Source organism: Alligator mississippiensis, chromosome 4, assembly GCF_030867095.1.
Source record: "Alligator mississippiensis isolate rAllMis1 chromosome 4, rAllMis1, whole genome shotgun sequence".
NCBI classification, from domain to species: domain Eukaryota; kingdom Metazoa; phylum Chordata; order Crocodylia; family Alligatoridae; genus Alligator; species Alligator mississippiensis.
Window position 1 is genome coordinate 9362690 of NC_081827.1, and position 24916 is coordinate 9387605.

At 47.4% G+C, this 24916-nt stretch overlaps 1 protein-coding gene across 3 annotated transcripts in view; it reads right to left on the bottom strand.

The window, feature by feature from the left end:
• Positions 1 to 1353: 1353 nt before the first annotated feature.
• Positions 1354 to 24916, bottom strand: part of LOC106737583 (interleukin-2 receptor subunit alpha) — a 33910-nt gene continuing 10347 nt past the window's right edge. For 2 of the 3 annotated variants that reach the window (XM_014607488.3, XM_019487600.2), the window contains exons 2-9: positions 17303 to 17491; positions 13324 to 13419; positions 11430 to 11612; positions 9025 to 9072; positions 8610 to 8657; positions 7933 to 7980; positions 6500 to 6565; positions 1354 to 3416 (exon numbers count right to left, since the gene is read on the bottom strand). In XM_014607488.3, coding sequence (XP_014462974.1) covers positions 3271 to 3416; positions 6500 to 6565; positions 7933 to 7980; positions 8610 to 8657; positions 9025 to 9072; positions 11430 to 11612; positions 13324 to 13419; positions 17303 to 17491 — 824 coding nt within the window. In that variant the 3' untranslated portion in view covers positions 1354 to 3270. The remainder of the gene's footprint in view (positions 3417 to 6499; positions 6566 to 7932; positions 7981 to 8609; positions 8658 to 9024; positions 9073 to 11429; positions 11613 to 13323; positions 13420 to 17302; positions 17492 to 24916) is intronic. The other variant, XM_019487599.2, reaches the window with a different exon arrangement.

The window sequence follows — 24916 nt, forward strand, 5'->3', positions numbered from 1 at the left end:
GGACTAAAGTTAGTCCCAAGTCAGTCCACACACAGGGTTAATGCAGTTTAACACCTGCATGTGTACATGCTGGCCTACTCCTGCTTACTCTGCAGTAACTTACTGTGTACTAAATTTAAGCCGGCATAAATGCACGTGTAGACATGACCAGTGAGTTTAAATTCATAGGTTCTTCTGCACCATGAGGATAGATATAAATAAGCTTTCAGTCTCTTCCCGTGTTTGGTCTAGCTCAGGTTCTCCAGGGAGCGGCGACTGGAAGGGGTGAGAGTATGGTATTAGTTTAGCCTGCACCTACAGAAGCTAGTCCTGCTTCTTGTAAAATGCACCGTCCCCTGTTCCTCAAAGGAGGTTTGAGCATGCACTTGGCTAGCTGTAGCTGCACATCTGACTGCAGTTAAACAAAAACTTCTCTCAAGTGTGAGGTTCAGTGTGAAGGAGGTTCAAAGATGCTGAAGCATTTAACAAGTGAGCAGTGGAGTTGGGCACAGTGGGTTAATATAACTGTTTAAATGTGCATTTGGAAAACAAAGCCTGGCAAAGCTGATCTGGGTACATTAAACTTATTTTGCATCATGTTAGAGCCTTGAATGCTGTACTGATGTGGAGCAATGAAATGGCAAACAAAAGGTAGAAAATAAAAACCACTCTCATGGCCCCAGAGCAACAGACTCCGACCTTCAGCTTCCTCTGCAAAAATGAAGTTTATTTTTCACCTATGGGGACTTTTTACCACCTTTAATTTTCCCTGAGCCTGAGGAAGGGTGTGTGCACTCAAAAGCTTGCAGAAAAAGATAATTTTTTTGTGATTTCTTAGTTGGTCTGATAAAAGGTATCATCCCTGAACCAAGAGTCCTAGAGTTTTGCATTTCTTCTGTGATGTTGCAGCGAATTCACCTTCTTCTGTGGAACGGCAAAAAAGCAATGCTTTCGGCCCTCTCAGCCGGGAATCCAACCCTGCCAATATTTTCTTCCTCTGGAAAATGCTCCTGCCCAGTTTAACAATGCATTGCTTGTACCAATGGCATCTGTCTACTTGAACCCTGGGACCGAGGGGAATAGTGACCCCATTGGTAAATCACCTTGAGATCTATGGAGAAGTGTCATAAGGGCTCTGTGGTGATCTTTTCTCGGACCAGTCTAAAGCCGAGTTGACTTTATTGAAGATAAAGGGCTTACTCTACTTAGTCTTACAAGGGGAGACTCAAGCCCTTGTCTCTGACTAGAGCAGGCTGAAAAGCACGGCTTCCGGCTTGCAGGAAGGTGCTTCTTTTTAACAATAATTTATTTTAACTGTAATTACTCAAAATTCCCATGGAGTAGAAATGGTAAGACTAATGACTGAATTTCACCTGAGTCACAAAGTCTTCTCTGCATTTATTCATTCACTACAAAGGAAAATGAGCTTGTGTACATAAAGAGAAAGCACCCTATACTTTATTAGGATAAATGACGGTACATCAAGTCTTGCCTCCATTGTCTCTGAGGATTAGCAGTGCTCAGAGCCCCGGACCTCCTTGCCACTGGTTCCTGTAAAGCTCTGTTGACTTCAGCTGGGATCCTTGTAGACATCGAGTCTGGCCATAGAGCACACCAAAGGATGAAGGCCTTGGGTACAGTCCTAGCCCTGAAGAGCTGGTCTGCCCAAGACAGCTGGCTAGGGTCTCCTGGACAGTCCTGAAAGGACATCTAATAGCTATTAGCTAAAGGAAGGAAGCATTCAACCCTATTAGCAAAGTGAAAAGGATAAACAAATACTTCAAACAATCCCTGAAGGCATGGAGAGGCTCTGTTCACCAGGCGTATTGTAGATACAGGTGACTTGTTGCAGTTCAGGAAGAAAGGTTTTGCCTGGTAGAAAGCCAAATGACTGGCAAGACCTCAAGGCTACTGAAGGCCTCCTGTTCCTACCATCTGCCACACTGCATTAGGCAGAAATGGCAGGAATTTATGAATCAAGTGAGCCATGCCAGTGGTGTCTAACGTGTGTGAAGCATAGGGAAGGGGTTGAGCTATCCCATCTGATAATTTATGTGTGTTCGGTGAGTGACCGCAAGGTTGAGAACAGCTTAGAGGAAGAAGGGTGAGCCTGCAATTCTGTGGTCAGTAGATCATAAATACCCTAGACTAGCTTGACTGTGAACCAGTTAGGTAAGGACAATGCCGTGTTTCTTTGTAGTGCCCACTTTGCTTCTGAATGCTCAAGAATAAATAATAATAAAGCTATAGCTGCATATTAGCTCTTCTCAAATAGCTCTGGGTATTTCACTGAAGCTGTTCCTCATGTAGACATGGTGAGATATGGCACTTAATGATAATTAGGGATAATAAAACTCAGGATGGTATTACCACAAAGTTGCTTCTCCTCCCACCAGTCCACACTGGCTTAATAGCGCTTTATTATCAAGCCACCAACCTAAGTAGCAAGGCTCAGAAATGAAGAACAGGCTGAGTAGAGGTTGCTCATGGGTCAGCCAGGCTGGGGAATGAGGGGACAAATGCCAAACCAGTTGGGGACACAGGACATCTTATCTGGGTAACTTTGCACCGTCCTATACGTGTTAGGGACAGGTGTACTGTTACCCTTTCCCCTTGAACTATCTGGAACAGGACAAGACACCCTGTGGAAGACCAGTTTCCAGCAATAGTGTGTGCATGCCCGGCCCATCTGCAGTGGATGTTTGAAGGAGCTGTCAGCAGTAGGTAGCAAGAAGGTCAGACTCTGTAGGAATGAGTAATCCGTATCAGTGCTTGGTGTGAAGAAACCCATCCAGGACACAAGCACAGGAGATATTTTTTCCCACCACAAAATAATAGCTTTGTAAAGGAAAATGTCTGTACATGGATCATATTATTCACTGAAACCATAAAATTACCTACCCATCTTAATAAAGATATACATAAGTAAGGCTTATCCCAACAGGATTCAATTCAAGCCATGTAAATATATATCTATAGCTATATATAGCTATAGATATATATTTATATATATATACACACACATAAGTGCCAAGGATATGGAATAAGAATAACTCATTAGAATTAACAAACCAGTCAAACCAGTGGTAGGGGATGGACGGGGAGGGAAGACCCTTCCAGCAAACAGTATCAAAGTGAGCATTTTCTTTTTCTGGTAATGATTCTGTACAGCCTGTATTCAGCAAACTGTAAGTCTTTCCCAGCCACTGCAAGCTAAGACGTCTTGGCTGTTGGTTGTGGTCAAAAGCATTTCTCTGCAATCTACCTTCAAGCAAAATATCATCTCCCCCCTCAGACATTCAACTTGAATCTTTGACCTTCTTCCTCACTTCCTACTTCTTGTCTTGCTGGTGCAGTTGGAGAAGAGGTTGTCCAATTGGCCATCTTAATATTTGCATCTTCTACAAAGCTCCTCTTTCTTGTCCTGTAGCGATGCACTAAAATCACAGGACAGGTTGTCAGAATCATACATTTCTCTTAATGTTCTCTCTTGGAGAGGATAAGGGAGTGGGGTTTGTTGCCATTTGGTCCCTGGCACTTAGATCCTAATGTTGCTTTTACATAAATGAACAATTAGGATTTAAAAAAAAATGTAAACTAGTATCCTAAGTGTAAGGCTGGAATTGGGCAATAATCAGAGACCACACAGCACCAGGGAGACATGCTTTCTGTATAAGACTTGTTGCATAGTGATCAGGCAGAAGACAGGGTAAGGTGGTACTTTAGAGACTAACCAGTTCAGTGAATCATAGAGAAGTAGGGTTGGAAGGGACCTCCAGAGGCCATCTAGTCCAGAAAGACATAAGCTTTCATATCTGATGAAGTAGGCCGTCGCCTATGAAAATGTATGCATTTCTTAACCAGTTCCTTCCTAAGGTGCCGCACTGCCCTACCTTCTGCTTGACTTCAGCCTAACAGGGCTAACCACCTCTCTACTTAGCAATCAGTCATGGCTGCGTTTGCCAAGCAATGTGGTAGCAAATCTCAGGGCATGGAAAATGGCTGAGATCTGGCATGCAAAAGAATAAGGCTGCACCTGCTTGCCACACAAAGGGCAGGAACACATCTAACAACTGCTTCCACCCTTTTGTAGGCACCCTATGAGTCTCATCAGGACTGAACCTACCTATCTGCCTCTAATCCAGACCTCGATCACCTTTCAACTTAAATGGTATCAGGCCTTCTAGGAGAATAAGGGACCCCAGAGCTGAGGACCCTGGAACTTAGGATCAGAGAGTCATAGAAAATGAGGGTTGAAGGGACCTCAGGGGGTCACATCTAGTCCAACCCCCTGCTCCAAGCAGGACCAGCCCCAACTAGATGATCCCAGCCAAGGCTTTGTCTAGCCAGGTCTTCAAAACCTCCAAGGGTGGAAAGGCCACAACATCTTTGGGTAACCTGTCCCAGTGCTTTACTACCCTCCTAGTGAGGAAGTCTTCCCTAATATCTAATTTAAACTTCCCTTGCTGCAACTTGAGACCATTGCTCCTTCTTCTGTCAGTCTCGCTCCATCCTCTTTGCAACCCTGCTTCAAGTAGTTGAAGGCTGCTATTAAATCTCCCCTCCGTCTCCTCCTCTCTAGACTAATTAAGCCCAGTTCCCTCAGTCTCTCCTCACAAGTCATGTCCCCCAGCCACCGAACCATTTTCGTTGCCCTCCACTGGACTCTCTCCAATTTGTGCACATCCTTTCTGTAGCAGGGGGCCCAAAACTGGACACGGTACTTGTGTTTCTTAACTGCCTGCTACCAACCGTTCTCAATACACAGTTAAAAGGGAGGGTGGATACAGGTGGGAGTCCTTCCAGAGAGATAATAGAGATTGGCCAATGCCATCTTTTGTGGGTTCTTAAAAGGATGGAGCAGAGTTCCTCCAAAGCAGCCCCAACCACCCTCCAAGTTACTGATCATCATCAAGCCCCTTTGACCTGAAGGACTCAGGAGAGGGTACATGCTCTTCCTCCCTTTGTTTGAGCGATCATAACTAAGGTGACAAATGAAGTTTCAGTCCTATACTCAGGCTTAATATCCATCAGCTGCAGTTGTCTTGCTGCCACCACCCTTGTAAACCTCCCACAACCTGGGAAACTCCAGGTGACAGCTGAAGGCCGGAGTGATTGGCTTTTTGAGCAAGGGCCCAACCACTGCTTTTGAAATGTGCACTTGACCCAACACCAACAGGGCAGTAGAAGTCATCTCCAGCAAAAGCCCTTGTGCCTCTCCCCATAACATCCCATATCCATTCAGTGGTGTAGGGAAACTTGAGTTCAGCTTCTGTGGAGTTGATCTGGATTTGGCCTGCAGAGTGAACTGAGATTGAAGTGTGGTCTTTTAAGCATACAGGGCAAACTTCCCAGGTGTGTAAGACTATGGCAAAAGTCTCTTACGCTCTCTTGGCTTGCTTTCTATCCAGGCAGCGGAGGCTTTCTCAGCATGTGATTTCTCCTATAGCTTGTGGCAATTTTGCTTTCAGAACTTCCTGATGGTGTCAGGAAGTGGGGAGAACAGTTCAAACAATGAGGGCAAATAACAAAAATGAGCAAAAACTTTGGTTGCATTTTGTTTTCGCCGCCATTTGCCTGGCACTAAATTGCATTTGGCAAATCCATGCAAGGTCGTAAGTGTTTGTTGTGGGATCCCGGTGATTGCATGTGTCATTAAACCAAATTAGACATCTGCATTGCTTTACCAGACCCTTCTTCACCCTGTATTAAACAGTGTTCAGTGGAAGTGGGTAAATGAGGGTGGTTTGCAAATGCGGCTTTGGTCTTAGCACATCTGCTTGCAGAAGTATTAAAACCATCCATGCTGGTTTTCCTTAGTTAATCAAAGATAATGTTGTGTTCAGAGCTGTCCAGCTCTCAGGACCTAGTGTGAAGGGGGCTGAAAGGAAAGAGCTGTGTAGAGCTATTACTGTAGAGGTTTTCTAAGAGTGGGGAGTAAGGAAGTGTTTGGCTTGCATTATAGTCCAACTTCAGCAATAATGTAGTAGAAGCAGCAAAACTGGTATAATAAATGAATGTGGCATCAATAAATGTGGGAAGGAATTTAGTCAGAACTTGATTGCTAAACCTGAGGCATGGAGAGCAGTTAAGGTAAATGAAAGCAGCCATGCTTCTCAGAGATTAGCTAGAGATAAAATTATGTGAGATGTTAATTATTTGAAATCCTTCACATTTGCATAGATTAAACTTCATTTCCTCTTCAGAGCGCTCTCCCACTCAGCTGTGCGGTTCCCCTCATTGACACCTCACTCTGACAGATTCATCTTCAAGATAACAAGGATTGCAAGATGACATGGATGGCAAGTCTATGTCTCCACCTTAACATGCTTTCATTTGTGCTTTTCTTTTTTACTGTATTTGATATATTGAAGGGAAAAGAAAAGCACGGTCAGCCCTCTGATGCCAAAGGAGATAGCCACAAATCCAGCCTGGGCTGCTTATGGTCAAGGAGAATGATTTGGCTCATAACCCCTTGCATCACAGGGATTTTCAGAGTTAACTAACTCTTGCTACTCACCATACTTCGCGAAGATCCACCCCGCAGAGATGAAGACACTCAGCAACACGACAGAGATCGTAACAGCTAAAAAAGACAAAGATTGGAGTGAGCAGAAAGCATGAACTGAAACACCGCAGTGTGATTGCTATGGTTTTCCCAAAGCTGACTGATCAAAGTGGCCGTAGGATCTGGGCTAGGAGCTCACCTCTCACCAACATACAACTGCACAGCTTTTAACCTCTGGTCTGATAGAGGTTATATAGGAGAGACCTCCAGACTAACAGCATTCAGCATTGCAAAGTATCTATGGGGGTACCTGTGCCTCAGGGATGCTATTCACTCCCCAACTTTGCTCGTTGTTATGTATGACAGTAGCACCGAGAAGCCCCCAGCTGGGATCAGGAATCCACAGTGAGAGGCAGCTTGGGTCCCTAATTAGGTTATAACTAATTAGACACTTGGCAGAGATGGCCTCTGGTTTGGATGATCTTAGTTGTACTAGTTCCCTTGGGTGGCAGCTGCTTCTGCCTCTGACCCTGACCTCAGCCCAGTAAGGATCACAGTCACCATGACCCAGTGGACTTGAAGTGGGAGCGGTCCTTCAAACTAAAGTTCAGTAAATAACCTTGTTTTTCTTTTTTGTCTTGGCACCTGAACCACAATACTGGGGAGGAAATGTTTCAGATGGACCGAAATGTTCCATTCGCTGTGAAAGGAAACATTTCGTTTTTAGGTCATTTCATCCTTTTTTACCCAGATGTTGGGGTTTTGGGTTTTTTTTCAATAGGATGTGGCCAATTTTTGAAACCAGAACTAATGCCGACAAATGACGTTAATATGCTTTCTCCTAGAAGATGTTTTCTGGGATTTGCCCCTCACCCATCTTTTTTTTTTTTTCTGTATGAAATTAATTTGTAATCTGACTTAAATTTTCAGAGATTTTTTCTCATGAGTCCCCAAACCTGCATGTTTCAGTCAATTTACTATTTCACTCCCTCAAAAAAAAAATCTAGCTAAACCTACTCCTGTAGGCGCTTTCCAAAATTGCACCCTAAAAAGCTTCAATGCTTACAACTGCAGCTACCCTGTAAATCATTTCTCTCCCCCCTCCAAGGTTTGTAGCCTAGTACATAAAATGAGATCATTAGAGACTTGGGAAGCATGATTTATGAGAAAAGCTGGATAAATTAGGGTCATTTTGTCTGGAGAAGAGAAGGCTGCGGAGGGCTTTGATAACAGTCTTCAAATGCCTGAACGGTCATTACCAAGATGGATTGGAAACGGCCTTTTCTGTGTGGCTGTGGAGGACAGGACTGGGAGCAATGGGAATTTAGACTGGAGATCAGCAGGGACTTTCTGCCTCTGATAATGGTCAAGCACTGGAACAGGCTAGGACTGAAAAGTGGAAGGAGGGAGAATGACCAGCTCTACCCTGAAGACCTCGGTTGTACCTGTTATTACGGCCATCCTACATGTCAAATGGAACGGCTTAGTCGTCACTGTAAAGAGATGAGAGATTTATGTTGATTTACTCTTTCCAGTGATAGCTACTGCCCATTCCTACGATCCAAGCAGCAATGTAAAGCGGCGAGGCCAAGCTATATCTGAGACCTGACTACACACGTGGCGATCGAAAGTGCCACCTTTGCTTCTTCAACAACCCATTACCTCTTGGTGTGAGACCGGCTGCTAGCTGATGGTGTTGGCTGTGATATAAACAGTTTCTCCCAGTTCTCAAAATGGGGGGACCCCCTGCCTCGACCCAGTTAACAAGCTCTGTCTGATGTGCCTGTTACTGGAAGCGTTGGGGGTGCAAAATAAGATGGATCCGCTGGGCCTGCAATGAGATTCCTGTTTGCTCTTGGTGTGCGGCTTCCACTGAGCGGGTCTGCTCATGTCTAGGTCACGGGCTGGTTGGATCGGACAGCTCGTTCCCTGCACACCTTGGCAATAGCTGCTTTGCTTGCTGTTTAAACAGCCAATCAACACTTCCATCCTGAGGGTTTGCGCTGCCTGCCGCCTGCTATGGATGAGTAGGATAGGAGCCGCGTCTTCCTGGGTCTGTCCCAGGGTTGGGAGAAGCGCCTCCCCCTCTCCGCACCCCCAGATAACACATTGGTTCCCGTACCTGTTACTGGAAACTTCGTAGGTGGAAAATGGGACAGATTGGCTACGCCTATAAAGAAAAGAGAGATACTTCTTTACTGATTTTTCTGACTCCCTTGGGCATGGGCATGCTATCGGTGACTACGATGCGAGTTGCCTATTCAGGGAACTGAGTACAAGTGCAGGCCTTCAGATTGAGGGGGGTAGATGTAGCACAGGTAAGGAGATTAGCCTAGGGCTCAGGAGACAGGGGTTCAGAGTTATGTTGGGGTGTCTTTTTTTCTCCAAAGCCGCCAGTAATGAGAGAAGCCAAGAAATCATGTGGTTTTGGCCAGTGCTGAGCCTTTCGGGTAGAGCCACCATGTAAAGAGAGAAAGTATCTGGCCCAAAGGTATGGGAACCCCCCTCCCCCAGCCAGGTTACGCTCTCTGATGTACCTGCCGCGGGATGCGTTGTAGGTATAATGTGAGTTGGATCGGCCGTACCTGTAACGAAAGCAAATTCCTGTTTATTCTTGACGGGCGGCTTCCAGGGCTGTTCATTTCAAGCACCCGAGCGGTAATGCAGGGCAGATGCGGTCAGGCTGAACTGGCAGCTCCTGCCCTGCATGCTGTGTTTGCGGCTTAAACAGCCCCTCACCTCTCCTCTCCGGTGGGCAGCGCTATTAGAGCCATGGACAAGGAGGGCTGGAAGGGACCTCAGGAGGTCACACCGAATCCAGCTCCCTGCTCCAGGGCGGATCATCCCCATCTAAACCACCCCGGATAAGTGTTTGTCTAATTTAGCTGGGGCCAGCCTTTTTGGGAGGCATGCCAATAATTAGCCCTGAGCCTTCCTCAAGTGCCACTTTGATTTCCCATCCTCTGCCCCATCTGTTGCTCTGCTTTCTGCTCCTAGCTGTGTGGTCCTTGCCTGATCTGCTGCTCTGCTTTCTGCTTCCTTCCCTGTGCTCCTTGCCTAATTGGCTGCTTTGCCTGTCCTATCTGCCCCTGTGCTACCTGCCCCTTCTCTAATCTGCCATGCACTTCAGACAGGGGCGGCCTGGGCTGCTTGCGGCACTCATGCCACGGGTTAGCTGCCTGTGGTCCAGCCTGTTTCTTAAACCTCTGGGAGCAGCATGCTGGGTGTAATGGAAGCTGCATGCTCTAGTGAACAGAGAGCCAGCTAAGAGCCTCAATACTTTTATGCATCAGATTGGAGGAGGCCGATTCTCCAGCGCAGGAGACTTTCATGACCCAGGTTCAGATCCCTGCGCTGCTGCAGACTTTGTGAGATCTTCAGCAATGGTGTCGGCTGGCTGTGCTTCAACCCCCCACTTATGACATGGGGAAAACCGTCCCCCCGCAGTATATTGTGAGAAGAATACCCCAACCACTGAGAGATGCTTGTATAATAGGGTCATTGGGGCCTGTCTAGGCACCTTGGCTAGGTTTGCCTGTGACATCTCTGCAAAAGCATTGCCATAGCAAAGGCCTGCAACGTTTCCTGTCTACACGAGTGATGTAGTTCTGGTGCACGGTGGAGATGGGGGAGAACTGGCAGTCCATGTTGCTGGACTGGGAAGCAGTGAAGTGTGCATCTATAGTAATGCGATTTCCAGTCGCACCGCTCAAGTCATCATCATCAGCTATTCCTCGATACAAGGATGATGTCTGCTGGGATGGAAGGGGGTGGAGGGTGGGATTACTGGTGGGTTTTAAGCAGCTGAAGTCCTGGAGAAGCAGGTTTTGCAGTGGTAGCTGGGTTCCAGCCAGCCCAGCTCAATCAGCTCCAAAAAGACCAGGGCTAAACGATGCCACAGTTTTCTCCGATCAAAACACCGTCTGGAAAGCTTTGTTAAATGATGGTCCAGAGAGCGTCATGCATTGTGATCCCCACCATGCTGCACAGCTCCACCAGCTTCAGCAAGAGAGACCTCCCTTCTGGTAGGGACTCTGATCAGGCAGCCCAGCCTGGGCCAAGTGCTTCAGGAGCCGCACCTGCCGTGAGCTCTGCCGCAGTTTAGGAACTGCGAGCATCTCGACTGGCTGCTGGGAGAGCTGCCTATCCACCTAGCCCTGGGTCTGCAGGCCAGCCAACAGCTCTGCTGTGAAGCTTCCTGGTTCCTGGCCCTGGCTTTGGCTTAGTTTTGGACAGCGGCTTTGGATTTCCCCCTGGATCTGTTGTTTGGTTCTGATGCTGGTTTGACTCTGCTTTTGGACGTCACTCTGTGAATTATCCCGTGGACTCTGCCCCTGGACTTCCATGTGGATTTGGTAATATGGCTCCCATCCTCTGCCCCAGCCCCAGACCCCTACTTTCTCTCAGTGGTATAACCATTAGGCTAGACCGCCTGTATCCCAGTCCCTTACACCTTCCTCTTCCCCTACACGTGCACAACAGTCAGGCAGAGCCAGGCTTTGTGCTTGCTGATCAGCATGCTCCTCACCCTACTGCTCCATCCAGCTCAGGCCCTGGCTCGCAGCTAGCTCTTGGACAGAGAAGGGACGGCACTTGGTCTAGGGGAAGTGAAAATGAACGGGAGCCAACAACTTGCTCATCAGCAGGGATCCTGGTTTTCTCTAATTAAAAAAAAAAATCCCCAATTTATGGTTAAAAAAAAGTAACCCCAAATCCACATCTTCCCATGATCAAAATGCAGCACAAGTCTGTACATATCTCTATATTAGTGATGTTTCATTTCAATCATGGAAAAAAAAAATTGTGGATTTGGGGTTCCTTTTTTTTTAACCCAAAATTGGGGCTCTTTTGGAAGCAGAGAAAACCGGGATCCCTGCTCATCGGGGTCTGTGAATGTGACGGCGTGCCATCGCATCAGCGTATGAATAACCTGCATGCTTACTGTCATTGGTGCACCGCAGATGTAGTGTGGTCCACTTTGTCGTGATTTCACATGTGGTGATGGCAGAGGTTGGGGGTCGAGCGTCATAGCCTCGCAGACAGTTGTACTGCAGTTTCTGCCCCACGGGGTATAAATATGCGATGATGTTAGCATGTTGAACAGGCCTGGGCAGCCCGCAGAATCCTACAAGATCAAAGGAAGGCCTGTGGTTAGCTCGGGGCTATATTTAACCCACTATGACCCTTATCAGATCAGTGCAGTTTGAACAGGCACAAACCGTGCACACATGACGAAACCAAGACTCTCTTGATTCTTTGAGATGATACAGAGATCACTCGGTACCGATTCATCCAGATCAAGTTATTTCATAAAACAAAGAGCTGACAGACCCGGCAACCACCAGGGTGAATCGATTATTAAAGCAGACGAATGAGTGTCTCGCTCAAATACTTTTTGTCATTGGTTCTTGTTTTCCATATAAAAAATATTCAGCCAGACACATTACTTCAGAGACAGTTAAACTGGATTAAACTTATTTTCCAATAGTTCTTAAATACACTAACTTGAAAGCAGTGGGGCACAGAGCTGCTCTCATATGGACCACCGCTCAGCTCCACGCTAAGAGCTCCTCTACCCTTGCAGGGAGGCTGCTCCGACATGCCGTAATTACACCGCGTCGGAGCAGACTCGATTAATCGAGTCTCATGGAGAATGGTAATTAGTAATATAGTTTCATTAATTCAATCGTTCTTAGGTAACTGTTGGGTCCCTGCTGTGACAAGACTCCAGTGTCACATGTATCAGCGTCCTTGCACTGAAAAATGGCGGTGGGGCCCTTCAAACTAAAGCTCGTTCAATGAGCTTTAGTTCAAAGCACCCCGCCGCCATTTTTCAGCACAGGGGTGTTGTTACATGTGCCGCTCCGGGTGCTTTTAATTAATGTGGCTCTTAGACCTGGACTAATTAAAGCACCCCTAGCCCCCGCCTCCTGGAGCACATCTATAAACACCCGAAGAGGTCGTAACTTGAAAGAGTCTCATTTGATCAAGAAGCTGAAAAGAGGCTTGATTTAATTCGATGGGTTTGTCTACTCTGGTTGCATATCTTGGCCCACGGATGGAAGGAACTACCCATTTACACTAGTATAAGCAAGGTATATAGTCTCCCAAAGTAACACACCAGAATCCAGTGAAATTAATCCAGAAAAAAACAGGTAAATTTACATTGCTGTAGGTGTCATGCATCCATTTGTTACCCCGGGACATCTATTTGCTCAAAGCAAAGAGGCTATTCTTGGTCAGGGAAAGGGCACATTACATTAATAGGGAGATGCAGGGATCCATCATTTGTCGCAGGCCCTACGGCACCTGGAACATGAGACCGCACGTCTGAGCAATAGACAGGGGATCTGCACCTTGGGAATGAACAGCAGACAACAGAGTCAAAAGGTGGTTAGATACTCCGTGTATGCAGGATGCAGTGCTCAGCTCCAAACACAGCAGCCTTGTAAGCTGTCCAGGAAAGGGGTGATAGACACCCCAATTTTTAATTTCTGCAAGTCCAACTGCAGTTTGAATCAGATTGTCTGCCGAGGAGAAACAAAGGTGCCAGGTAAGACAGAACCTGGTCCATGCCCGCACCCGCAATGGCCGGATGTCACAATGTCAGGTGCTTTCCCTTCATCCTTATGCCAGACAAGAAAAAACACTAGTTTGTTATTACTCCTAACAAGCCAGGGTTATGAGAACAAGTTCTGAATCGGCAGCTGTATACTATAATACTGAAGCAGTGGAAGGGTGGGGATTTATATAGGGCCGGACACTGGCTTTCCTCAACTCCCATGCACGTCATTGGGAGCACGATTAGGATAAGCAGGGATTGCTGCATGTTTTACCTTTTGGCGCAAGTTGTTTTACAGCTTGTGAGGTCTCAGGCCTGCTGCTCCTTGTTCTTTCTGGGAGACTTGAAAATGAGGACAAGTTGGAGATATCTGTGGGCAAGATTAAAATTAGTCTTCTCTATACGGACACCTGATGTGTTACACAATCAGAATAGCAAGAAATGTACAGGCAATGCTAGGTTACCTCGTGTGCTCCGGCCGATGCAGGATTGTTCCTTATAGCACACGCAGTGAAGGATATAGAGAGGCATATTATTCCACATTTACTATCTACGCTGTCAGAAGGGACACTAAGGTTAGTTATTAGGAAGAATATCCTAAGCGTGAAAATGATTAAACGCTGGAACCAGCTGCTTAGGGAGGTTGTGGTATCTCTGATGGTTTGTGTTCAGGTTGTCTAAAATGTGTTAGATTGGGGATGATCCTGACTTGAGCAGGGAGTTGGACTAAATGCCCTCCTGAGAAGGCCTGCTTTTCTTTAGTTCTGCACTATGGGGGTCTTATACTATCGGCTTTTGACCATTGCTGAGACAAGATACAGGATGAGGGGGATAACTGGCTGCATCCAGTACAGCAACTCCTGTGTCCCTCTAGGTCCTAGTTTTAAATTATGCTAACAACAGGGTTTCCAGAACTTCTCTGGAGAGGCTATTTTCCAGCTCAGTACATTGCATCTCTGTGCAAGGAAGTTTTTCTCCTATTTAACATCAATTTTCCCTTGCTTTGAAGGGAAAAATAATGGTTTCCTTATCCTTATTGTTGGGAGTAATGGCCTATTTAAGGTCAAAAGTGCCTGCTATGAACTAATGGCTTTCTAACCAATCTTAGCATGAAGAGGACCATGTATGCATAAGGAATGGCAAGTGAGCATATAATTGTAATGGAACAAAAAAGTTACGACTGATCCTAAAGCCAGAAAAATCTGGGTCAGTTTAATACAGAATGTGTACTGAACAGGAAGGAGAGTTAACAGAGAATTTTAGGGGTAATATATACTGGTAGATAAAAAGAAAGATAATGGAAAGATTATATAAATATTCAACCTACCAGAGGAGCTTGTGGAAGCATCCCCTTGTGCCTGCTGTTTTTAAATACCTGGACACTACAGGCAAGTTTTGCCTAATAACTACTGGGTTGATCAAATCTGTTGAGTGGTTGAGATGCTTCTGCCCAATACATTTAGGTGGGTTCATGTGTTGTTTAACAGTGAATGACAGGATTCGAGATAGAGGAACTAAATGAGGCACATAGGCTGCATCGTTATCACAGAGCTGGAACATGCCTTACTAGAGATGTTCTCCCTAAATCCATGTCCGATCCAAAATACATGCACACAGGACACATTCAGCCATGGTGCAATTCAGTTTAAGTCAGGAGAGGTGTTTCTCTGCTTTTGGCAGCTGAATGCATGTGACTGGCCCCAGCATTTGGCTTTAAACATGTTCATGACTATATAACGGGAATCACATGTCACAATCAAGCCTCAGGACTCCTGGCAAATAAGGCTGAAATCACAGATCTGTCTCTAGGGATGTGGACACAGATACATATTCCCTGCATCAGATCAGGTTAAAAAATTTCAAAATAACTCATGGCCGCAACAGGAAAGGGGGACTTCTAGTCCCTGTTGAACCAGAATGAGCGTGTGATGGAAGAAGATGTGGTAGTGCAATTCCCTCTTTGCCATGTGGCCAGCTTCCCCAAGGGACCAGCAAGACTAACCTCCAAACACCTGAGCAATGTTGTTAGGCACAAGGACTGATTGTGGTAAGAGGGTGAACTGCAGAAGCAGCAGCGATGCAATGAAGTAGGTCTGAGCTAAGAGAAAGTCCTCTTCCCTTTGCTCAGACTACGTCCTTGGAGGGTTGTTACTCAGCTTGTGTATCTTGTGGGTGACTTGCATGGTTTTCAGTGTCCTAAACTTCCAAATTACCCCAAAGCTCAAAGCAAAAGTCTGGTATCATCTCTGTTTGTTCCCAATTGAAGCACTCTCCTCAGAAAGGCACCGTGCATATGTCAGATTGTAAGCCCTTTGCTGTGACTCTAGGTGTAGCAGGGTGGCATCCTTAGGGGTGGCTATAACTCCCCCCCAAAACCCCTTTTTGCCCTGCTCACTCTGGGAACAGTCTCCCCTTCACTCACCTGCCACCTCTTGATGTCTTTTATGGTTATAAAAGGGAGGCTTCCCCTGGGCTTCCCAGACCTGGTCTTGCTTTAGTGACCACCTGGTAGCTGTGGTCCTTGGCCTTATAGGCTGACTGCATGGCTCCATACCTCCCCTACACCATGTCCCATGCCTCACAGATGGCATCATCATGGATGTTCTTTTTGTCACATGCCTACACCCACGTAGCCCTCTTCTGGGCCCTCAAGACCCTCGGTCTGTCACACAGTCCTCAGGCTCCTCAGTCCCTCATATGACTCCACTTTAAGCTGCCAGGTCCCTTGGTCCCTCATTTGGCTCCTTCCTGGGTCTTAAGACAGCTCATCCTCTTATTCAGCCCTACAGATGCACGGTGCCTTTCTGAGGATGCCAGGCCTCCTGGTCTCTCTCTTGACCTCACTATTTCCAGCCTTTCACTGGGTCGCTGGACCCTTCTGGTCCTACTACATTATTCCTGGCCCCTCGCTGAGCCACTGGACCCTCCTGGTCCCACTCGCTTTCGGCTCCTTCCTGGGCCTCTGGACCCTTCTTGTTTTGGTCTGCCTCGGTCCATCCCTGGCCCTCACTCTGTCTCTAGACCTCACTCTGAGCCTCTGGATCTTCTGGTCTTGCTCTTCCTTGGACCTTTGCCTGAGCTTCTAGACTATCTGGTCCTGCTCCTGCTTTTATTTCAGGGTGTGCTCCCCTAGCCTTTCCCTATCAAGAGATAAGCAGGAAGGTAGTGGGGGCTGAGGTTTTAGGGTACCCAAGACTCACCCTTCCCTGGGGTTTGGCCCCGGTGGCACTTCCTTAGGGCTACTCTACCATGAGCAAGCAGTCCCACTACTATGACTCTCAAGCCCCAGTAGGTTGCAGTTTTTGGTCATACCCAGAACCAGCTTAGGTCCTGGCCTCTGTCACCCAGAGCCATGCTGTCCCTGCCCAAAACTCTGGCTACAAGCAATTTTGGCCCTTTACAGATGTCGCCCTTTACTCAGGGCTCCCTTGTCTATGGCCCTTTCTTCTCTCAGCCCCTGGTCTTCACTGGCTTCTATGCAGCCCCCACCTGGGCTCAGCCCTCTCCCTCTTTCAGGCTACCCCTGGCTCTCTCTTTCTCAGACCCTCGTCCATTTCTGATGGCCCTATCACTGCCATCCTCATTATGGGCCTCTGTTTCTCTGACCCCTTCCTTTCTGGCTGTAGCCACACCTGTGCCTTTTGCTTCTCATACGCCCTAATCCCACCTTGGGCCAGTTGAGAGCTCCGGGCCCCTCTCACAGGTCCACTCTCTCAGGCTCCTCAGGTCCGTTCTCTGAGGCTACTCAGCAGATCTCTTAATCTCTCGGCCTCTGTCTCTGAGCTGATCTGAGCCTCAGAGTAGGTCTTACATACTGAGCCCCTTGCTCTGGGCTCACCTGGGTCCCAACCTGGTCCCTAGGAACCTCCTCCATCCCCTTAGTTCCTAACCAAACCTCCAGACTGCTTCATGTGTCCTCTCTGTGGTGGTGCTCCAGATTTGCAGTCCTACCCCAAGTGCCCTGCCACATTAGGTTGGTAAATTTTGTTTCTTCTGCAAGCAACTAATATGTGAAACCCTTTGTTTTAATGTCATATAAACACTTCAGATTCCATTAGGGTTGTAATGTCAATGGGAGCCAGTATCAGGAAGGTTTATTTGGGGGAGACCATAATGTAGAGTGCAGTTCACTACAGCAGTGAATCACAGCCACTTATCATACCAAAATCAATTGGAAATTACTTGTGCAGCCATCACATTCAGTTATAGAAGAAATGTGCTTCTATTTAGCAGGAGGAAGGGTGATTACTTACGGATGCATTCAAACTTGTTGTCGTATTCCCACTGAACGAGCCCAGATATGTTCTTGCATGCAATCACTCCTGATGACCCACTTCTCTTTCTGTAGTCAAATTTACATGTATATTGTGCTGTACTGCTCACCATGTATTTTTCTGTGGTAAACTCAGCAAACTCAATGCTTGGTGGGTCACTACATTTGTCTGCCAATAGAAAGGGCATGTGTTAGGGTTAAAGTGTAGAGTTGGATCTTAGACAACCAAGGAAGAAGAGCACCTTGTTCCATTTCTGCCCATGGGGTTGCATTATAAATTCCTTTTCTGACATTGGGAACTTGCATCTTCCAGCTCATTGATGGCTTGGAAGTTGAAGGAGTTGCTGATACAAGATCATGCCCAGAGTGAAACTCATTACCTGGGCTCTGACTGCTCTTGACAACATGGGTGTGAATCAGAAGTGGCACCACAGAAGGGGATAAAGTTACCAAGGTGGAACATGGCTCAAAGTGTGGGAAGGGAGAGACTTCAAAGAATTCCCCCATCTTGGCTAAGGAAGATAAAATCCTAGGTTAGACTGTTTGTAATGGGAGCCTCTGATTAGGGGAACTAGATCTCTTGGGATGGAAAGTGCAGATAAGATCCCAGGGTAGATAGAAAATGATCCCAAGTATATATGTTCCAAATCAGGAGAGTCTCCTTCAAAGGGCTCCAGCACTGCTGCAGAAGAGCGATGCCCAACTGGAGTCTCTGCAAAAGCAAAGTGGGGCACTAGATGACAGCACTGGATGGTCTGAGGTCCTTGATGGTTATCTCTGGAACGCCAAGGGAAAGGAGGCCAGTGGGTTGAAAGCTGTCACAACCCAAGGGTGTGATTTTGTGTGTGTGTGCTTCGGCACTGCTAAATTATTTCCCGCCACTCAGAGCTTTCTTTGCAGGGTGCATTTCTCAGTTGCAAAGAGAAAACCCCATTGCAAAGGAGTTCCTGCCATTCGCATGCAAATTTGTTCCCCACTATTGGCCAGTTCTAAATTATTCCCACGTGGCAGCTAGCAATTGGCTTGCTAGCTGTATAAGAGGCTTGAGCGGTTTCTGCCCAAGTTGGAGGACTCCACAACCATCTCGTGGAGGAGGAGGATTTCACGTCTAGTGAAAATCTCTAAGCGCTGCGGAGCCTAACGGACCCAGCGTGTGCCTTAAGAAGGCTATAGGGGTCTGATCAACCTCTGGCCTCTCCCCGTCGCCGAGCGCGATCCCTCAACGAACCCCTTCCCTGCGCGCTTGTTCCACAGAGCCTAGCAAGCTTCGTGTGTGTGTGTATTCAGAGCTCTGCCCGAGTTATTTCAAGAGGCTCGAGTTTTCTGCGGGTCTTGTTCGAGTTCGAGTTCTAGCAAACTCCACGTGTCTGTCTGTAACTGCAACGCAAGCAAATTTTTCCTGCCTGCACCGCAACTATCTATGGTGTAAGTAAAATAATCTTTAATCAACCGCTACGCGTCTGTGCCTAATTCTAGTCCGCCGGCCTGCATTCCCTGACCCGCATGCCAGGGCTGCTGGCCACAGCCCTCAGCGCGCCCCCGAAGGCCTCAGACCGCTCCCGGCCCGCACAAAAGCATGGGGGAGCACGGTTTTGGCATGTCCCTGGTAACCCATGCATTGGCACAGACTGAACCCCACTTCCTCTGGAATCGAGGTGTCCTTCCCCTCCTGTTATTTGTAATAGTAGCTACTTGCATTCCCTAGGTTTCTCTGGGCATGTGTACATATTGCCCTACAGCACATTGCTACATTGCTGTACAACATGCTACAGCGACGTAGCCATCACATGGATCTACACATGATTGCTAGGTATGTTGCTATAGTGGGGAAATCTAAGCGTGGAAATCTGCTAGGGACTTAACGGTGAAGGTCTACTACAGACTTTCCAACCAAGGGGAAGAGCTGGACCACGAATTCTCAGGTCAGCTTGCGGAGGCACTTAAAGCAAGGGATGTAGTTGTCATAGGTGATCTAAATTACCCAGACATCTGCTGGGAGGAGCAGTCAGCCAGGTTGGACCGCTCATGGAGGTTCCTGGCTGAGATACCAGACCTCCACTTAACCCAGGAGGTGCACAGTCCTACCAGGGAGAATGCCCTGCTGGACCTGGTCCTGGCCACAGGCGATGACCTGGTAAGAGGGCTCCAGGTCCTCGACCACCTGGGTGATAGCGATCATCGCTTGCTGGAATTCATTATCCAGTGTAGGGTGTCAAGGGCTGGCAGCAAGGCAGTAGCCCTAGACTTTAAGAGGGCCAACTTCAATGAGTTGAGGAGATTAGTGGGAGAAGCACTGGGGTTCCTCAAGAATAGAGGAACTCAGTGCCCAAGATGAGTGGTCATTCCTTAAGGAGATGATACTCAGAGCCCAAGGGGTGGCAATCCCAACAAGAAGCAAAGGGGGCAAGAGTGCTCAAAAGCCCCCCTGGCTCACCAAGGGCATTCATGAATGCCTGATTGCCAAAAAGGAGGTGTACACCTGGTGGAAGGGAGGGGCTGTCACCAAAGAGGAGTATACCTCCACCGCTTGGGTCTGTAGGGGGGCTGTTAGAAAAGCTAAGGCAGATACGGAGCTAGGGTTAGCATCAAGGATCAAAGATAATAAAAAGTCCTTTTTTAAAAATATAGGGAGAATGAAGAAGGCACCAGATAATGTGGGGTCCCTGCAGGATATGCTTGGCAATCAGGTGGTTTCAGCAGGGGAGAAGGCAGACCTCTTTAACAAATTGTTCGCCTCCAATTTCTTGTGCAGGGACCGGGACTCCCCGACCAAGATTCCAGACGGACTCGGGAGATATGCCGCCAGGCCTAAGGTCAGGGAGGACCGAGTTAGGGAACTTCTGGAGTGGCTGGACATGTTCAAATCAGCAGGTCCAGCTGCTCTCCACCCCAGGGTGTTGAGGGAATCGGCAGGGGTTATTGCGGGGCCCCTGGCATGGCTTTATGAGCACTCGTGGTGCTCTGGCCAGGTGCCGGATGACTGGAAGAAAGCCAATGTGGTCCCCATCTTTAACAAAGGGAAGAGGGAGGACCTGGGCAACTATAGGCCCGTTAGTCTTACTTCAGTCCTGGGGAAACCCTTTGAGAAGATTATCAAGGAGCACATCTGTGATGGGCTGGCATCAGGGATGATGCTCAAGGGCAACCAGCACGGTTTCATTAGGGGTAGGTCCTGTCAGACCAACCTGATTGCCTTCTACAATCAGGTCACAAAAGCATTGGACGCAGGTGTCGCCGTGGATGTAGTCTTTTTGGACTTCAGGAAGGCCTTTGACACTGTCTCCCACACCATTCTCATTAAAAAACTAGGTGACTGTGGCATCGATGCCTACACAGTCAGATGGACAGGAAATTGGCTGAAGGGTCGTACTCGGAGGGTAGTGGTGGACAGGTCTTTTTCGACTTGGAGGGAGGTGGGCAGTGGAGTCCCCCAGGGCTCAGTCCTTGGGCCTGTGCTGTTTAATTTCTTTATTAGTGACTTGGACAAGGGGGTGAAAAGCAGCCTGTTTAAATTTGCTGATGATACCAAGATTTGGGGTGAGGTGGGCACGCTAGTAGGGAAGGACAAATTACAGCAGGACCTGGACATGTTACAGGGGTGGGCAAATGAAAATAGGATGGGATTAAATACTGACAAGTGCAGGGTGCTGCACTTGGGCAGTAAGAACCAGCAGCAGACTTATAGGCTGGGGAACTCCCTTCTCGAAAGCACGGTGGCAGAAAGAGATCTTGGAGTCATTATTGATGCCAGAATGAACATGGGTCGACAGTGTGGGGACACGGTCAGGAAGGCTAACCACACCTTGTCATGCATCCACAGATGCATCACAAGGTCCAGGGAGGTGATTCTCCCCCTCTATGCGACACTGGTCAGGCCGCAGTTGGAGTACTGCGTCCAGTTCTGGGTGCCGCACTTCAGGAGGGATGTAGACAGCATCGAGAGGGTGCAGAGGAGGGCCACTCACATGATCCGGGGACAGCAGGGCAGGCCCTACGAGGAAATGCTACGGGACCTGAACCTGTTCAGCCTCCACAACAGAAGACTGAGGGGGGACCTGGTGGCCATCTACAAACTCACGAGGGAGGACCAGCAGGGTTTGGGAGAGACCTTGTTCCCACGAGCACCCCCCGGGATAACAAGGAATAATGGCCACAAGTTATTAGAGAGTAGGTTTAGACTAGACATCCACAGGCACTACTTCACAGTCAGGGCGGCTAGGATCTGGAACCAACTTCCAAGGGAAGTGGTGCTGGCTCCTACCCTGGGGGTCTGTAAGAGGAGGCTAGACGTCTGCCTGTCTGGGGTCATTTGAGCCTGGTTTTCTCTCCTGACCAGGGCAGGGGGTTGGACTTGAAGATCTATAAGGTCCCTTCCAAATCTATAAATAGGTTGCATCTCATTCATGACACTCAGGTTTACCCCTTTCTCTCTTCAGGGGGAATAGGATTTCATTTAGAGACTGAAAGGCTGTATCTGTTGTCTAATCTAATTGCCTCTAATTGGTCTCTCAGTGTAGAAGCTAGACTTAATCTTCACAGTAATTAAATGACAGCTGCTAATTATGCATAATTAACCCAGGGTATTTCTTTGCAGTATATTATACTTGAAATGCTACTTCTCAAAGACTTCTCATGTGTCTAGGGCCAGGGCTAGACAATGTGGTTCTTGATGCCTGTCTATGCATTGGAATATTTTGGCCTCCTTTTTTTAAATATATATATTTAAAGCTATTGTTTCTCCTCCAAGGCAGTGATGGCTACTGTCATTCTTTATATCAATAGGATTAGTAGCCCTGGAAGGGAGAAACTGGGATTTTTACCATTGACTTACGTAGAGGCAGGATTTCCGCCATTAGCTTTTAATCCATCAGAGCAAGATTTTGCTTTGCCACCACTAATTCCCTGTGGTGTTCATTCCCTCTCACCACTGGCAAAGGCAACACTGCTCCAGGCATGTCAGAGAGACCAGGTAGGAGGGGCTGGTCAGGTAGGAGGGGCTATTCTGGGAGAGAAGGAACATGGGGCCAGGATGTTGGCTAATGGTTGGCAATGGCCATTGGCTGCTATCGGTCTGTGAGCTCACACCAGCACCAGCCCCCTGTTGATTGGACTCAATTAACTTCTCCCGAACCCACCAACCAGTGTAAAATGCCAGCAATGTTAACTCAAGTTAGAAGAATATTCATCACTAACCTTTTGTGTGGTTGCCTCCAACTACAATAACTAGCAATACCCTAAGAACAAATGAATTAATGAAACTATATTCTGGGACATTTTCTCATTTCCTGCAATGTCACACATTTAAGCACATCTTTGATGTCACATATTTAAGACATGGAAACTCAAAGAGGTCATTCTGGATGTGGAGGGCCAGCTGAGCATGAGGTATTTGTGTTAGGAAAGACATTTGATTTATTGACCGGTCCATTAGAGGAGTTGTCTAATGCACCGGTTCCCAATAGTGTACCCCCAGTGGTATGCAGGCAACCTGTCAGTGGTATGCAGTAACAGATTTATTGTAATTACCTTATATGACAAAAATTTGCTGGTGGTACTTAAGGTTGAACTGAAAAATTTGCCAGCAGTACTTAAGGTTGTATCATTTTTAAATTGGTGGTGCACAATCTGTCAGAGTTTGAGAACCGCTGGTCTAGCGGAGAGAGGGCTCTGGGGGAAGTGAAGAGGCTACAGAAAAGGAAAATATACAGTCTGGACAGTGGCCATTTATTTTCAAGACATTTTGTGGGCTGTTATAGCTGGAATTTGCTACCTGCCACCTCTTTGCATTTCCTGTGTTCATAAACAATAATGCAAGCACTATCGCAACAGAGGAAGGGTTTGCGATGCCAGCCAGCCCTCCATCTCGAATTCTCCATGTCTTTCCAAATGCCCTCTCTCTGAGCAGTGCCTTGCTGACATTACCCCAGTGATTTCCACGCCCAGCATCACCCGCCCTTTTCTTGCCTCCTGCCCCTTCTGCTTCCTCCGTCCTCTTACCGAAAGCTGAGAGCAAGATTGCAGGGAAGGAGAGGACCCAGAGAACCACTGCAGGCACGTGATCTGAACCGCTCAACATCTTTCAACCCCTCACATCTCATCATTGTTAAGGGAGTCGTGCAACCTAGCAGCAGACTGTGGCTTTGAGAGAAGCTCCTGTACCCGAAATAGTTAACCACATGCCTCACCACAGACTGTCAGGGTGATTAAAATTAAAGAGTTATCAGATTAGAAACATTTTGTGAGCACATACTCTCACTTTCCCTGAGAGGTAAAAGCGCCTTTCCCTCAAGACTTCAAACGCCTCTTTGAAGCAGCTGGTAGATTTGAATCTCAGCAAGCAGCTTGCAGGCCCCTATCTCTTTATGTTCTTCTTGAGAAAACCCACAGCATTTAGCCTACTCATCGTAAAGGGCAACTGCTATTTTAACTGATAGGCAAGGCAAAAGGTCCCCCTGAGCTGCTGTGTGGCAGATGTAAAAATGGCCCAAGTAGATAAATGTGGTTTTACGGCTGCTCTCCCTGACACTCAGGACTGTGACTTGACATCCTGTTTGACTGAATCTCTCGCTAGATCTGCCTATATAGGCTGTGTCCAGAAATGGCCTATTCTTCCTGCACCATTTTTAAGATCAGACCTTTTCCTCTTCTTCCATCCTGTTAAACTCACATGTCGACTGCTACAACCTCCCCTTCCTTGGCCTTTGTCAGTGCAGTCTAACCAGTCGGGATAATACTCCACAGATACATTTTCCTATCTTTGACCATATTGCCTCCCTCTGCTGGCTCTCCTGTTTCCATCACATCAAACATAATCTACTTGTCTTTGCTTTTAAGGACTACCAGAGTCTATTCCCATGCAAGCTCCCATCTTATATATACCTTGATATACATAATATACCTTGACTTTAGCAAGGTTTTTGATATGGCCTCCCACATCATTCTCGTAGGCAGGCTATGGATGTATGTTTTGGATGAATGGACTGTAAGGTCCATAGGAAACTGGCTGGGCCATTGGGCTCAGAGGGTAGTAGTCAATGGCTCTATGTCTAGGTGGCAACCAGTCTCAAGTGGAGTGCCCCGGGGTTGGTTCTGGCACCGCTTTTGTTCAATATCTTCATCAGCGACCTGGAAGATGGCATGGAGTGCACCCTCAGCAAGTTTGCTGTGGGGAGTAGTAGATACACTAAAGGATAGAGCTAGGATTCAGAGAGACCTTAACAAATTGAAGGATTGGAACAAAAGATATCTCATGAAGTGCAATAAGGACAAGTGCAAAGCTCTGTACTTTGGACGGAGCAATCCACTGCACCGGTGCAAGCTGGGGACTGACTGGTTAAGCAGCAGCTCTGCAAAAAATGACCTGGGGGTGACAGTGGACAAGAAACTGAATATGAACCAGCGATGTGCCCTTGTTGAAAAGAAGGCTAATAGCATACTGGGCTTCTATAGTAAGAGCACTGCAAGCAGATCAAGAGAGTGATCGTTCCCCTCTATTCAGCACTGGTGATGCCACATCTGGAGTCGAGTTTTGGGCCCCCCACTACAGTAAGGATATGGATAAATTGGAGAGAGTCCAGCAGAGGGCAATGAAAAT